Raw genomic sequence first — 13,927 nt, 5'->3', positions numbered from 1 at the left:
GAGACAGATGAGAAATCCCTGAAAGCCTCACTTGTGGGGGGGTGGGGTGGGGTGGGGAAAAAGGACAAGAGACCAACAAGGTTGGGTTTTCCCAAGAGCCATGCAGTTAATATAGAATCTCAGATATTCCATAAGAGGGGGAAAAATATTTAATAATAACATTACCATAAATATTTTATAATGTGTTTGAATTTACAATGGAGGTATTAAGATAACAGTGCAAAAACCCAGTGAAAGAGTCTAGAGTAAAGGCTATGAAGATGGAAAGTATTGAAAAACAAAACAAGCAAACAACAACAACAAAAACCCTGTTCTTACAAGGAAATGCTTGTTTTCTAAAGAGAGAAATGCAAGCATTTCATGTGAAGTTGTTAAAACGTGGAGTGTAAAACAGTAGGTTGGGGAGACTGGAGATGACTCTGGGTGTCCTTACCCTGTGTGAGTAAAATATTATCACTGAAATGAGCACATGCTCTGAAACAAAGAGAAAATCAAAATGGAAAACGAATTTGAAAAAGGATACATGTATATGTATAACTGAATTACTTTGCTGTACACCTGAAACTATCACACCAGTGTTAATCAACTATACTCCAGTATAAAAATAAAATGTTTAAAAAAAAAAAAGAGAAAATCAAAACTGTTGATAATACCACCAGAGCTCACTATTACTGGTGACTATTATTCTAGATCTTCTGTACGTCCCCTTATAAAAATCATACATAGTTTGTAAGTCATATACTTTTAGTTAGACCTTACTGTGTATACTCTTTTGCAACTCCCCTTACTAATGTATTATAAATACCCATAAAAACAGACATCTTTTCAATTTATAACTGTATATTATTACCGTGGTTTACGAATCCCCTGTTGTTAGATAATCAGTAGGCTTCCACTGATTTATGCTTTAAGTCCTAGAACCAGAATTGCTGGATTAATGTGTACTTTTTACAGCTTTCGTGATATTTTGCCAACCTATTATGGGATACTGGAAGGCTGTTTGTGTTGAAGAATGGAGAGGGCCTGGACAATTTATTGTATGGGGTATTTGCCAAGGAAATAATATGATATCTTTTGCGGTTCTGAGAAATGTCTGAAATGTCTGTGCTTTGCAAAGCTAAGCTAAGGGGTGGGGATAAAATTGAGGGAGAGATCTGGAAGAAAGAAAGTTTGGTACTGGACCCATGAAGCAGTGGTGGCAGATACAGACACCCTGACACTCAAGGCCATACTGGATAGGCTGGGGTGGGATTCACGGAGGACGTGTCTCGGGGCACAGGCACAATCACTGTTGTCTGGATCACTCATCTGGGTGTTCAGTCACAGGGAGAGCTGTGCTTCGCGTGGGGACAGCTGGATCTCAATAAGGAAGTGGCTACCAGCAGGAAGGGCTAAGTGTTTTATCCTGATTCCTGGCCACCTCCTGCGTCAGTGCTGAGCATTTATTATGAACCACACCACCTCGTAGGTGTCTCTAATGAATGGAGCGAGCAGTGGAATTATTAATGAGAACACAACGAACAAACTCCGTCCCCGCAGACCCTGGGACGCATCCTCTAAGATGCCACATCAGAACGTGCAAACGATTCCTGTTCAAAATAACAAATCTGCGTTTGAAGGAATCTATTATATGTGTGCTTCAAATGATCTTTGAAAGGGGTGGGGGGGCGGTGGGGAGAAACGACTTATTACTTAGGCTCCTTTTGTTCCTCAATGGACACAAGAATCCAAACCCATAGCATCTCTTCACTCAACAGATCCATTTGGAAAACCCAAACTAGAACCCTAAATGAAACTTATCACAGATACCTGAATATGTGCTTGCATTTTCTTCTTTTCATTTTGGAGGATTTGGTTTCTTTCTTCTTCTTCTTCAACCCTAGACTCCAAGTCATGGAGAATCTCTTCTAATTCCTGCTTCTTGGCGGCAAGTCTTGCCCTCATCTCTTCTGCTTCAGCAAAGAGCTCAGTCTCTGCTTGTAGTTGCTCTGCCAGGATATTCTTCTCTTCTAGCAGCTGCAATCACAATAAAGCGTCCGGTGCTATGACTGGCCGGTTATGCACAAGAGACAGTCACTGGGACTCCAGTGGTCAGTGCAGGTCGCCCAAGAAACCCGGAGTTAAAAATATATAACGTCACTCGCAAAACTTTCAAATATATCTTCGGCTCTAGCAAAATAAGCTGGGTGAAAACTTGAGACAACAGAAACAACGGAAAAGGTTATCCTGAATAATACATATTAAGTTCATGCTATTTTAAAGAATTCCCTTTTTTACTATTAAAGTAATTCACAAAGGGACCAAAGAATAGGAGGGGAAGCATTACAGAAATGCTATGAAGGTCACGGTGACTGAAGCCATCTGGTATCAAATGATATTCTGGCCTCTACCGTTCAAACTTTTTGGCCCTGAACACATCAGTCGTATCACTGTCAACTACAAGCATTTCCTGAGTCTCTGCTTTGTCCACGAAGCACAGCTCCCTGAGAACGGGATGTGGACCCAAGACCACTGTGGCTGGAGAACAGGCAGGGGGGTGCCTTGTACTGTCTCATCCTTTTACTTTTTTCTAGGTCCCTTGTGAGCAGTCACAGGAAGGTGCGAATACCAGGAGAAGTGCCACCGGCGTTAAACGCACACCTGATAGCAAACTTGATCATCTGGGTGTCCAAAGGGTGACAGAGGCAAAAATGCAAGAGGTCGAGCTGATTTCAGTTTATATATACCCCAATGCTTGGCCTAATACATCTGCTACCTCTATGCTCAAACGTCTATGCTTTGGAAAGGACTGAAAAATACACATAAAGTAAGATGCTGTATATTTGGAATTCACTGGGTGGGTCCCTATCTGCGGGCTCGCGCATCTTCTTTCAGGGCTGAGCGGGAACTGGTGAGCTGTACCTGTTGGTGCTTCCTCTCCATCTCCTCCAGCTCCCCTTCCACCTTCGTCTGCTTCTCTTTCACCTTCAGCAGCTCTTCGTCTTTGGCCTGGAGTTCCTCCTCTTGGCGAGTGACTTGTAGGAGCGGCTTCACCTACGTTCACGACATTGAACACTGACTGTCGCACCCTGCACCTCCCCGCCCTGGGCTTCTCTTGGTCCCGTGCGTGCCACCCCAGGGGGAGCCGGGCGCCCACCTTGGTGAAGACGCGCCACCACTGCCAGTGCCGCAGCTTCAGGTACGCGGCGCAGTTGCGCTGCAGCACCTTCAGGGCGCTCAGCTGTTGCTGCTTCTTGGCGAAGGCCCTGAAGAAGAGGAAGGAAAACTAGTTAAAGTAAACTGTGGTTTTGTTTTTGTTTTGTTTTGCTTGTAAACAACAATCATTTATTCCTCACAGTTCTGGAGGCTGGGAAGTCCAGGATCATGGCCCCGGCAGATTCCGTGTCTGCCGAGGACCCACTTCCTCACTGACAGCTTCTTCTTGCTGTCGCCTCACATGGGGGAAGGGCAAGGAAGCTCTGTGGGGTCTCGCTCATGAGGACACTAATCCCATTGGTGAGGGCTCCACCTTCATGCACTAATCACCCCAAAGGCCCCACCTCCAAACACCATCCCGCTGGGGATTAGATTCTGGCACACGAATCTGGGGGACACATTCAGTCTACAGCAAATAAGAGAGAACTGGCTTTGACAGCTGCTGTCATAGGAGACTTCCTAGAGGCGAACGTTCTTTGTGGGCTGGGCTGGGGATCGGGGACATGACCACGTCCCTGCCGGATGGCGGGCCTGCTCCGCCCACCTCAACTCTTGTCACGGGACCTGGCACTCTGTTCACAGACGCTGCCGGAAACGGCCCCTGCCACCTACCCCCAGACACACACACACGTACGTACGTGCGCGCGCGCACGCGGGTGTGAACAAGGCCCTGCTCTCCCCTTCCCTTTGCTGCGCTCCTCATCCATCCTCTATTAGATACTCTTTCCTTTTTGGATCTGTCACAGGAGAAACATCCCTCTTTCTTTCTAAGGGACCCTTTCTCCTCCTTCCCTCCTGGACTGGACCTGCAGATCCTCATGCTGACACCTCTCATTTACAGATGCGCTCAGAGAAGCCCTCCCCGAGGACCCACGCTGAAGCAGGACCCCTTTATTGTCTGTCTTGGCCCCTTGTTTGTATCCTTATTTAGAACGTGTATCTGCTTACCTGGCTCTCGGTCCCACAGGACAGGGGCCTCAAGTCTCCCGTGCTCTCGTATTTTTCGCACAAAACACATGCTTATTAGCACAAGCACACACTCTAAGCATTTAATACATGATTTCCCACTTACTTTCTGGCTAAATAACCTCTGCAAACAGCCTGAAAGAAGATAATGATATCGGTAATTTTTAAATCTCTTTCTTCCTCTAAGTGTGCCAGAACTCCAGCTCTGAAAAATATCTTGCTCTGTCCAATCCTGTACAAGTTTGGGTCCAGTTCTAAAGCCCGGATCTGAGAGAGAGAGAGTCTGTTTGTTATGTTTGCTACAGGAAAGATTGTGTCAACAGCCCACGAACCAGAAAAATCCAGAAGAGCTTACCATGCGCTCACAAGCCTGTTTGCCATCCATAAAGCCCTTAGGAATAGCATTTGGAGTTAGGATCTCGTATCTGTAAGAAAAGCAGCCCAAAAGCCTTTTGTAAAAATCTGTGGAAATGTTTACCTACTAACTATGAGTTCTGCTTCCCCTAAGAGGCAAGGATATAATGGGCAATCATGTCGAATGAAGAGTAAAGAAATGACGAGCTGATAATCTGAGGTTTTCTGCGGATCTAGTTTCTATTTCTTAAAAGCAGCAGCAAAATGAAAATGCAGTCATTTCTCCCAAGTCAGAGACCATGTTTAAGAAGTTGTGGTGGAGAGGAATCAAAAGCATGGTGATTTTAGAAACTTCTTATTTTTTATTTCCCACAAAATGTCCACATCCTTAAGATGCAAGGAGAATCTGGCTCTTTGCGTGTTGAGTCACTGTCAACTTGTAGGCATTTATTAGATAACAGAAAAGGCTGTAAGAGCAATGCTTGGAGGGCCTCTGTTTAGTACAGGAGGAAGGGGACTTCCCTGGTGGCGCAGTGGTTGAGAATCCACCTGCCAATGCAGGGTACACGGGTTTGAGCCCTGGTCTGGGAAGATCCCACATGCTGCGGAGCAACTAAGCCTGTGAGCCACAACTACCAAGCCTGTGTGCTGCAACTACTGACGCCTGCGCGCCTAGAGCCTGTGCTCTGCAACAAGAGAAGCCACCGGGATAGGAAGCCCACGCACCGCAACGAAGAGTAGTCCCCGCTCGCTGCAACTAGAGGAAGCCTGCGCACAGCAATGAAGACCCAACACAGCCAAAAATAAATAAATTAAAATTAAAACAAAACAAAAAAAGCACAGGAGGAAGTCTCAGGGTGACTCAAAACAGCACTGGGCTGGGCGCACATATGTTCACCGACCTGCACACTTGAGGTCTGTGCATTTACTATATGTGTGTTATACCCAAGAAAATAAATTTTAGCACAAAGACAGTGGCTGTATTAAAAGATGAATCCTGGCTACTTCAACCAACTTTGTATTTTGGATGCTAGTTATGTTCCATTTTCTTCTATCAAATAAAAAGTGAAGGGCTTCCCTGGTGGCGCAGTGGTTGAGAGTCCGCCTGCCGAGGCAGGGGACATGGGTTCATGCCCCGGTCCGGGAGGATCCCACATGCTGCGGAGCGGCTGGGCCCGTGAGCCATGGCCGCTGAGCCTGCGCGTCCGGAGCCTGTGCTCCGCAACGGGAGAGGCCACAACAGTGAGAGGCCCGCGTACCGCAAAAAAAAAAAGTGAAAACCTACCAGCTCGTTTATCATATGGTGGGGCCATAATAAGGGTTTCCCTGAAAACCTGTAGGGATTGGAACAGTTTTTCAACTGGATTCCCTCTGGGAGAAAGGGCTACTCTTCGACCTGCAGCACTGTTTATTTTATGGAAAAACAAATGCTTCATATTTGGAAACTTGATTTCCAGGAGCAAAGAGGAAAAAGGCAAACTAGACTAACTGTTAAAGAAAATTACATAATACACTTTAAAAAAAACTGTTGCCCATCATATGTTTTCATCCATTTCTACTGCACACTGATCTTCTCCCTCTTGTTTTTTTCCTAATTCTTTTCTAATCTCCACCTATTTCCGACCCTACTTTAGTAAAAGGATTGTAAGAACACACACACGGGCACACACAGTGGGAAAAATATATACATACACACGTACACAGATATATTCATTGAAAAAAAGATGGAAAGAAATGTCCCAAAGTGCTTTTAGGAGTCACACCTGAATAATTTTTATTTACTTTTAACGTATTTAAAATTTTTCCTAAAAGGAACATACGTTATTCCTATATTTTATTTTTATTTTATTTTATTTCTTGCGGTACACGGGCCTCTCACTGTTGTGGCCTCTCCCGTTGCGGAGCACAGGCTCCGGACGCGCAGGCTCAGCGGCCATGGCTCACGGGCCCAGCCGCTCCGCAGCATGTGGGATCTTCCCGGACCGGGGCACGAACCCGTGTCCCCTGCATCGGCAGGTGGACTCTCAACCACTGTGCCACCAGGGAAGCCCCCTATATTTTAAAACATCAGTTTAAAAAAAAGTTATGCTTAAATCCCAGGTAGAACTGTCTGAATGAGTGAACTGTAAGTTCTCAGCTCTGTGTTTCCTCGCAGCTGCCTCAGGGCCCCAAGGCCCCAGTCTTTGCTGCGCCCAGAGAAGTTATGAGCACCCTGCCTCTTTGTAAAGTAGGCACTCAATATTCCCGACCAGCGATAAAGGGAATAATGATGACCTCCCTCCTATATGAAAAGAGAACGGAAACCCTCCAGGGAACAAGGAAGAGTCTTTTCGCATCATCTCACTGTTTGATTCACATTCAGATAAGCTTTGATACACACAGAACCCAGGTAAAGGTGAGCAATACCTCTGTCTGAATTCCTGGAAAACAATCCGGTTGGGGAATCCCTGGCGACAGATCCTGATCCCTTCCAGGACACCATTGCAGCGAAGCTGATCCAGCACTAGGTGCGGGTCCAGTTTTCCAGCCTAATCGAGCAGATGACAGTTTTAGAGCTTCATCTCTGGGACCGGACCTCGATCCGCCTTCGACACCCGCCTCCGTTTTGCTAAGCACGTACCCGCTTCTCGTGATTTGGAATGATGCAGCGCACAAAGTTAGGGTTGGTGTTGCGGAGCGTCGCCATCAACTTGGTGAGAGATTCTTTGTAGAGCTGCCCGACTGTACGGAACATGCCCTTCTTGGTTTTATAGGCGGAGCCAAAAGCTGTCTCCGTCATCCCCGTCACTTGGTCCAGACCCACGATCCGGTCCACTGGTGGAAATGAAGAAGACAAGCGAAAATAAGGCAACTCTAGCTCTTGAGCGGGGAAAGAAAAGACAGAGTGAGAGTGCAGCAGCACAAGCTTTGTGGGACAAATGATAAGAGATGCCATAGAGGTAGGGCAGTCAGCATATTTAGACACTGCACAAGCCGTGGACCTAAAAGCCACACACTTCTAGGGCAGGATACTGTAGCGCTTTGACAACTTCGTACCGCACACCAGCAGGTGCCTCCCGCTGCGCTAGGTTCAGGAACTCACTGCCTGATGCCATTGGCCTGTCACATATACAGTTATTTGGTAGATGCAAGATTACTGGCTGGCATTGATACACAAACCGACACGGTGACAAGTCTCAAAATAGGAAATGGCTTCTAAAAATGTACATTAAGATATACGTTTATACAAAGCAAATCCACTTAGTGAAGATGCTCAGCAATTAGGGACCAGAGTCATCTCTTATGGGTCATTAGATTTCCAAAGAGAAAGGCCAGCAAATGCAGGAAGATTGGATCACCTCAGCTCAGGTTTTTAGGAAGGAGTAAACTTCAACTCTCTCCTCAAAGCATGGATGACACTCAAGAAAGGGCAAGAACGCTCCATCGGAAGGAGTCTTCTGAAAAGTAATCAGTGCCTGAGCTGAGTTCAACGATGGCTAAACCTCTCAGACGCTACGCTCTTATTAAAGCAGTGGACAGTGGCCACTGTCCACACACCTAACGCTTCCCGTGATGGGATCACACGCAGAAGCCCGGCAAGTGCACCGGCCGCCAGCCAAACATTCGGTGCCAAATACGCTCTCGTCAAAAAAAATCTGATGAATGAATGAAACACACAACTGAAATACTTCTTTAAAAAACCAAAATATCAACTGAACTACCCCATCAACGCTCTCTTCGACCCTAGCAGTCCCCTCCGTTTCTTCCGCTTGCGCCCCAGGGCAGAAAGCACGTGGGGACCTGGCACCACGTGAAGTGCTCTCTCAGCAACACCTCAGTCTTGATTCCAATCCTTGCTTTCCAGTGAGGTTTTTATGGAAGAGGCGACCATGGCCCAGGAGGTAAGGGAACTTGTCCAAGTCACGCAGGCCTTCTGCGGAAGCTGCGAGAAGGGTGGATGACACCTGCACACTACCTACACTTTCCCCTGAGTGAAGCCGCCAGACTCGAGGGTTTAGGTCAAAGCTAGCCCTGCCTGTGCCCCTTGGAGACCAACACTCTCTCCTGGGCCTTCAGCCCGTCTCTCCTCACCAAGCCTGCCCCTGCACGCGCCATGACAATGAACTTCCGTGAGCCACCCGCTTCTGTCTCCTCAGAGCCGGGCCTCTTTCTAGGTGGTTCCCACACCTGCCATTCCTCATCCTTCCCGCCAGTTGCTCACTGTGCAGCCGACTGGCTTCCAGGTCACCCTCCCCACACCCCATTCCACTCAGGCCATTACAGGCCCGGGCCTTATTCAACTTGACCCTGGTCCATTTACCTGTTGACCATCACAGCAGCATTCTAGAAACTCGCCACGTCTGGCTTCTCTTGTGGACTAGGGACCCCACCTTCTCCTGGCCCTCGACCCACCTCTCTCACTACTACACTCTCCTTGATGACTTCTCTTTTGCGTTTTCTGTACATCACGACGCTAAGGGCCCAGACCCAGCTCACCTAAAATCCTTTCTAGAATAAGACAGGACACAAGTGCGGGCAGAGAGCATCTGACCAGAATTCCTCAAGCCCCAATCTCATCCTGGGCGATCACATCATACCTGACCTCCCAGCACCAGTTACTGAACACCTGTATTCTCCTGTCCACCCGGAAGTCACACAGCTGCCTCTGCCCTCCACAAAGTGCCTCTCACGTCTGCTTTTCTCAGTATCACCCCCCTCTAACCTAGTGCGACGCCTGGCATATAACATGCTTGATACATGTATGTTAGCAAATAAATGAAGTAAACGTTAAATGCTTTCACAATTACAAACAGTGAGAAATGCACTGAAAGAAAAGAACAGGATGCTACAAGAAGGATGGGCGGTTAGAGACCTCTCTGGAGAAATTACGTTTAATGCCTTAAGGGTAAGGACGAGCCAGTGCGGAGATCACTGCAGGCAGTGGCAAGAGCAGGCGTGAAGGACCAGAGGCAGGAAGAAGTGCAAGCAGCAGGTGCCAGTGGGGCCTCAGGAGTGAGGAGGTGAGGACGCGCACGCAATAGAGAATGGACTGGGGGAGGGGTCAGGGAGCAAGGCGTGGTCCATGCTGTAGTCCAGGCTCTGAGAGAGATGATGGTAGGCTGAACTTGGAAGATCACAGAGGAGATGGTGGAGAAGGAAGATTCCAGATGTGTTTTGGTGGCAGGACCGCCTTGCTCTTAGGATGAGCTTGGTATGGAGAATATGGCAGAGGGCGAGGGCAAGAACTCCTGGGATTTGGGCTTGGGCAGGCAAGTGGCTGGTGGCACCACTGGGAAGATGGGGAGAGAAGGGGGTTCTGTGGGTAGAAAGATGGATCCAAACTCTATTCAAGTTTGGGGCGCCTGTGACACGCTGAGGCGGAGATGTCAAGTGGACAGCGGACAGTCTGCTGCTAAGAATAGAGGTCTGAAGGAGAAAAGGTAGATTTGGGAGTTGCTGACTTGCAGCTAGGATTTAAAGTTACGGGACTGGATGAGCCCCCTAAGGGGCGAATGACCAGAGATGGGGGCGTGGGGCAAAAGCCCCAAGGAGCTGGGGCAGGCGGAGGAGTTGGATAAGGAGGACGAGAAGGGGCTGGACGTAGGGGGGCCCAAGGTCAATGTCCTAAACTGAAGCACATTCTCCCTGTCCCTCCTCCTGTATATCTAGTGCAAACGTGGCCACGGGTTACTCAAGCCAGAAAACGGGAGTCGGCCTCCATGCCCCTCCCACATCCAGCTGCTGATTTACCGGAACCAGTCAGGACAAGCTTCCGGAGTCTTCAGTCCATCCCTCCTCTCCACTGCCCTGGTCTGTGTGACAACGCCCTACCGGGTTCCTTCCTCCAGCCTCACTCTCCCATTTCATCCTCCACCCCTGCAGCCACAATGTGCTTTCCAGTTACACCTTTGTCACGATTAACAGCTTTGTCTAAAACTAAGCAAGCTCCTTGCTCCTAGACCTAAAATCCTTCCATTTCTCCTACAGCTTGTAGGAAACGGTCCAAATAACAGCCCAGCAGCAGAGCACAGGGATGAAGAACTCTACCCAGAGACTCAGAAACACCTGCCACCTACAAGCTGCGTGAACTTGGGTCTAGTTACCCATCTTCTCCCAGCCTCAGTTTGTTCCTCTGTGAAATGGAGCCTTACAGAACCGAGGTGCCTAGAAAGCATGAAGTGCTCGGTGAAGGGACCTCCTGTCACCTTCCCTAGACGCCAACTCTACAAACCAGCTGCATTTTCTCAGACACAAAGCTCTCAAGTCTCCATCCTTTACTCTCTGCCAGGAGCCCCGCCTCCTTGCAAACTCATAATGGCTTTTAAATCTCCATCCCTTTCCCTACCACCTCTTCCTGTCCACCTGCCTCCAGGCTAAACAGGCCACTCCCTCCTCAAAGCTTCAAATCACATACGTCAGACCCTGGGATGACACTTCCACTCTGTTCCCTGTATATTCCTGCTGGACTAAGCTTCCGGGGACGTCTCTCTCCAGCATGGAGCACACACGGGGTCCTGAGAGCAGATCCCTGGTGCCCCTGGACCCCTCTGATCACCAGCTCAAATGGCTTCTTCTGCCTTCCCCACGTCCTGACGTTGGCCTGAGCATGGTCCCTGGCACACAGTAATTTTTTTTTTTTAAACAAGTATCCACTGAATGAACACAAAATTACCCACAAGAACAAGTCACGCCCATAACAAAAGAGAAGGAGCCCCACGCTGACTACGCGGGTTTAGCCACACTGGTCTGCACTCTTCCCCTGAAGGGGCAGCTCCTCTTCCACAGGGCAGGGTGGCAGGGACCCGCGATGCAGCCCCGGGCAAGGACAACTTTTTTGTTGTTTTTTAAGTAATAAACAAAAAATATAATCATAATGAGCCTGATTTTCAAATTTAACTTTAATAAGGGTAATCCAAAGCTAAATATTCAGATTTTTAAAAAAATCAATGCTCCAAACTTTCAGTTTTTGTTTTTTTTTTTAAATTCAAATACTTAAACTCAGGGTTAGTTTCTACCAATGAGTAAAATTATTGGGTAAAAGAGAAACACTTTGGGAACTTCATTAAATGATTTGGGCCACACTAATCATATACGATTTCACTCAAAAATCAAGACCTAGGGCTTCCCTGGTGGCGCAGTGGTTGAGAGTCTGCCTGCCGATGCAGGGGACACGGGTTCGCGCCCCGGTCCGGGAAGATCCCACATGCTGCGGAGCGGCTGGGCCCGTGAGCCACGGCCGCTGGGGCTGCACGTCCGGAGCCTGTGCTCCGCAACGGGAGAGGCCCGCGTACCGCAAAAAACAGTGAGAGGCCCACGTACCGCAAAAAAAAAAAAAAAAAAAAAAAAAAACCCAGAGGTTTTTCTAGGTCTTGATATATTTTTTTTTTTTGCGGTACGCGGGCCTCTCACTGTTGCGGCCTCTCCCGTTGCGGAGCACAGGCTCCGGTCGCGCAGGCCCAGCGGCCATGGCTCACGGGCCCAGCCGCTCCGCGGCATGTGGGATCTTCCCGGACCGGGGTGCGAACCCGTGTCCCCTGCATCGGCAGGCGGACTCTCAACCACTGCGCCACCAGGGAAGCCCAAGAATGGCTTTGTTTATCCTCCTCCTCCATCCAGGAAAGGCTGGTTAGGCTGCTGGTGGGCACTGCAATTCATTACTTGGTTGCCCAGTGGTCTGAAAAGAGTTCCAAGTATTTTATACTAACAACTTATTAATCAATAAACCCTATGCGGACAGTCAGAAATGAGATGAGCTCCACAGACCTGCGATCTCTAAGGGCATATTCATAGTTTAGTTTTACGTAAGGAATGGTGTCGTCTGCAGCCGGAATGCTTAACTGGCCCTTCTTCTAGCGGACGGTCTCAGGAGACAAGAGGAATACATGAGATTTTTGTGTTCTTTAAATCTGTCCATGGGCCAAAATACTAGTGCTATTATTTCATTTGAAGTATTTAAGCCAGTTCTTCAGAAACTCTCTCTAGATGATAGAGCTGGAAACCAAAAAGGGGGGGAGAAAACTGTCTTAATGTTAACTTCAATACCCGGACACAATGATTAGGAACTACATCACACGCTCCTATCCTAGAGAAGCCTCTAGTCCCTAGCACCGTGCCAGGCACATGGTGGATTCTCAGTGCTCATTTTCATAGACTAAAAGACTGTTCTACTCTTAAGGTACACTAAAATGTTACCAACAGTTGAAAATGATTCCGAAACAAATATTTAACTGCCATGAATTCCCAGAGACAATCTTAACATCGAAGAGTCTATCTCCAGGGTACGGCTATTACACAGTAATAACAAATTTACAGTGGTTACATAACTGGGTTGTAGAACCGATCTGTTAAATGTTCTAGAGTGTTTGGGAAGTTTGAGAAAACTTCCAGGAAGTTCAGCAGTTGACGGGGAGTGTGTGATTCAGGAAGAGAGCAATCTGGCCTCCCCCAAGCGCCAGTGTTAAGGTGACCTGAAATTTGTCTCCCTTACCCACCCTCCCCACCTGTACTTTCTGCCCCTGCAGGAGCCAAAGTTTGGGCACACAGGGAGCCCCACACCTCCCGCCAGCGCCTCCGGCGCGGCTACTCCTGCTTTCTCCCGCGGTCAGGTCCCATGAATATGATTCATGCCCACCCCGCGCAGCACAGCATGACTGCCTGTCAGCGGGGCCTCGGGGCACGAAAGAAAAGAGGACCTGCGTGAGACGATGGCCAAGGAAATAAGCATTTATTGACTTTCTCTGTTTTTTATAATTAGAACAGCAGCAGCAACGAGGGTACGACAGCAATTACGGCAGCTGCAGAGGCAGCCATGGCAAGTGCAAGGCCAGGCAGGCAGCGCGTACTCAGGCACCTCCCGGGCCGGGTCAGGCTCTCGCTGCCTCGGCTGATACTCGCGGTAACCCTGAGAACTAAGTGTCACTGTCCCCACTGGACCTCGGGAACTGGAGGTGCCGTCCTCGGAAGCTGCTTCTCCTCGAGCTCCCAACTCTGGTTAGAACTCAAGATAAAGAAATAGGAAAGAGTAGAATATGCAGCGACGTATAAAACCTTCATCCACTGAACACGAAGACAACGAAACTGCGTACAGAAACCGGATCAGACCTAAACCAGAGAGTCTAAAAGGCACTAAAAATGGGGGTTAGGACCAGTGGATATAATCTACACGGAGATCCAATGATGACCGTTTTTATCAGTCGTGCTACTGGATACTAACGACTCACTGAAGGAAAAGAAAAGACTGGTTCAAAGTCTTCGAAGTCAGAACGTCATCATTTCTGTTATGCCAAGAAGGAAGGGAAGAATTCCGGGGCCACTAGGAGATGAAGGGAGACCCCAGTGGGGCAGCCCTCCCGCAGGCCGGGACCCAGATCTCCCTGCTGATTCCCAGCCCCAGGTGAATTGCTGTCACCACGTTTCAAGTGCTGCTTCTACG

The 13,927-nt window shown here is 48.4% G+C and overlaps 1 protein-coding gene across 1 annotated transcript in view; it reads right to left on the bottom strand.

The window, feature by feature from the left end:
• The window catches only part of MYH10 (myosin heavy chain 10), a 128,165-nt gene that overhangs the window by 26,878 nt on the left and 87,360 nt on the right, over positions 1-13,927 (bottom strand). The window contains exons 15-21 of the mRNA XM_022596171.3: positions 7,136-7,329; positions 6,922-7,043; positions 4,517-4,586; positions 4,268-4,428; positions 3,137-3,245; positions 2,902-3,033; positions 1,810-2,016 (exon numbers count right to left, since the gene is read on the bottom strand). Of these exons, the coding sequence (XP_022451879.1) occupies positions 1,810-2,016; positions 2,902-3,033; positions 3,137-3,245; positions 4,268-4,428; positions 4,517-4,586; positions 6,922-7,043; positions 7,136-7,329 (995 nt within the window). The remainder of the gene's footprint in view (positions 1-1,809; positions 2,017-2,901; positions 3,034-3,136; positions 3,246-4,267; positions 4,429-4,516; positions 4,587-6,921; positions 7,044-7,135; positions 7,330-13,927) is intronic.

This window comes from Delphinapterus leucas, chromosome 19 (assembly GCF_059928025.1).
Source record: "Delphinapterus leucas isolate spDelLeu-1000000601 "Yukka" chromosome 19, BTC_Dleu_Yukka2, whole genome shotgun sequence".
Taxonomy (NCBI): domain Eukaryota; kingdom Metazoa; phylum Chordata; class Mammalia; order Artiodactyla; family Monodontidae; genus Delphinapterus; species Delphinapterus leucas.
The sequence above is the reverse complement of the archived record's forward strand: the minus strand, read 5'-3'. Positions and strand labels throughout refer to the sequence as shown.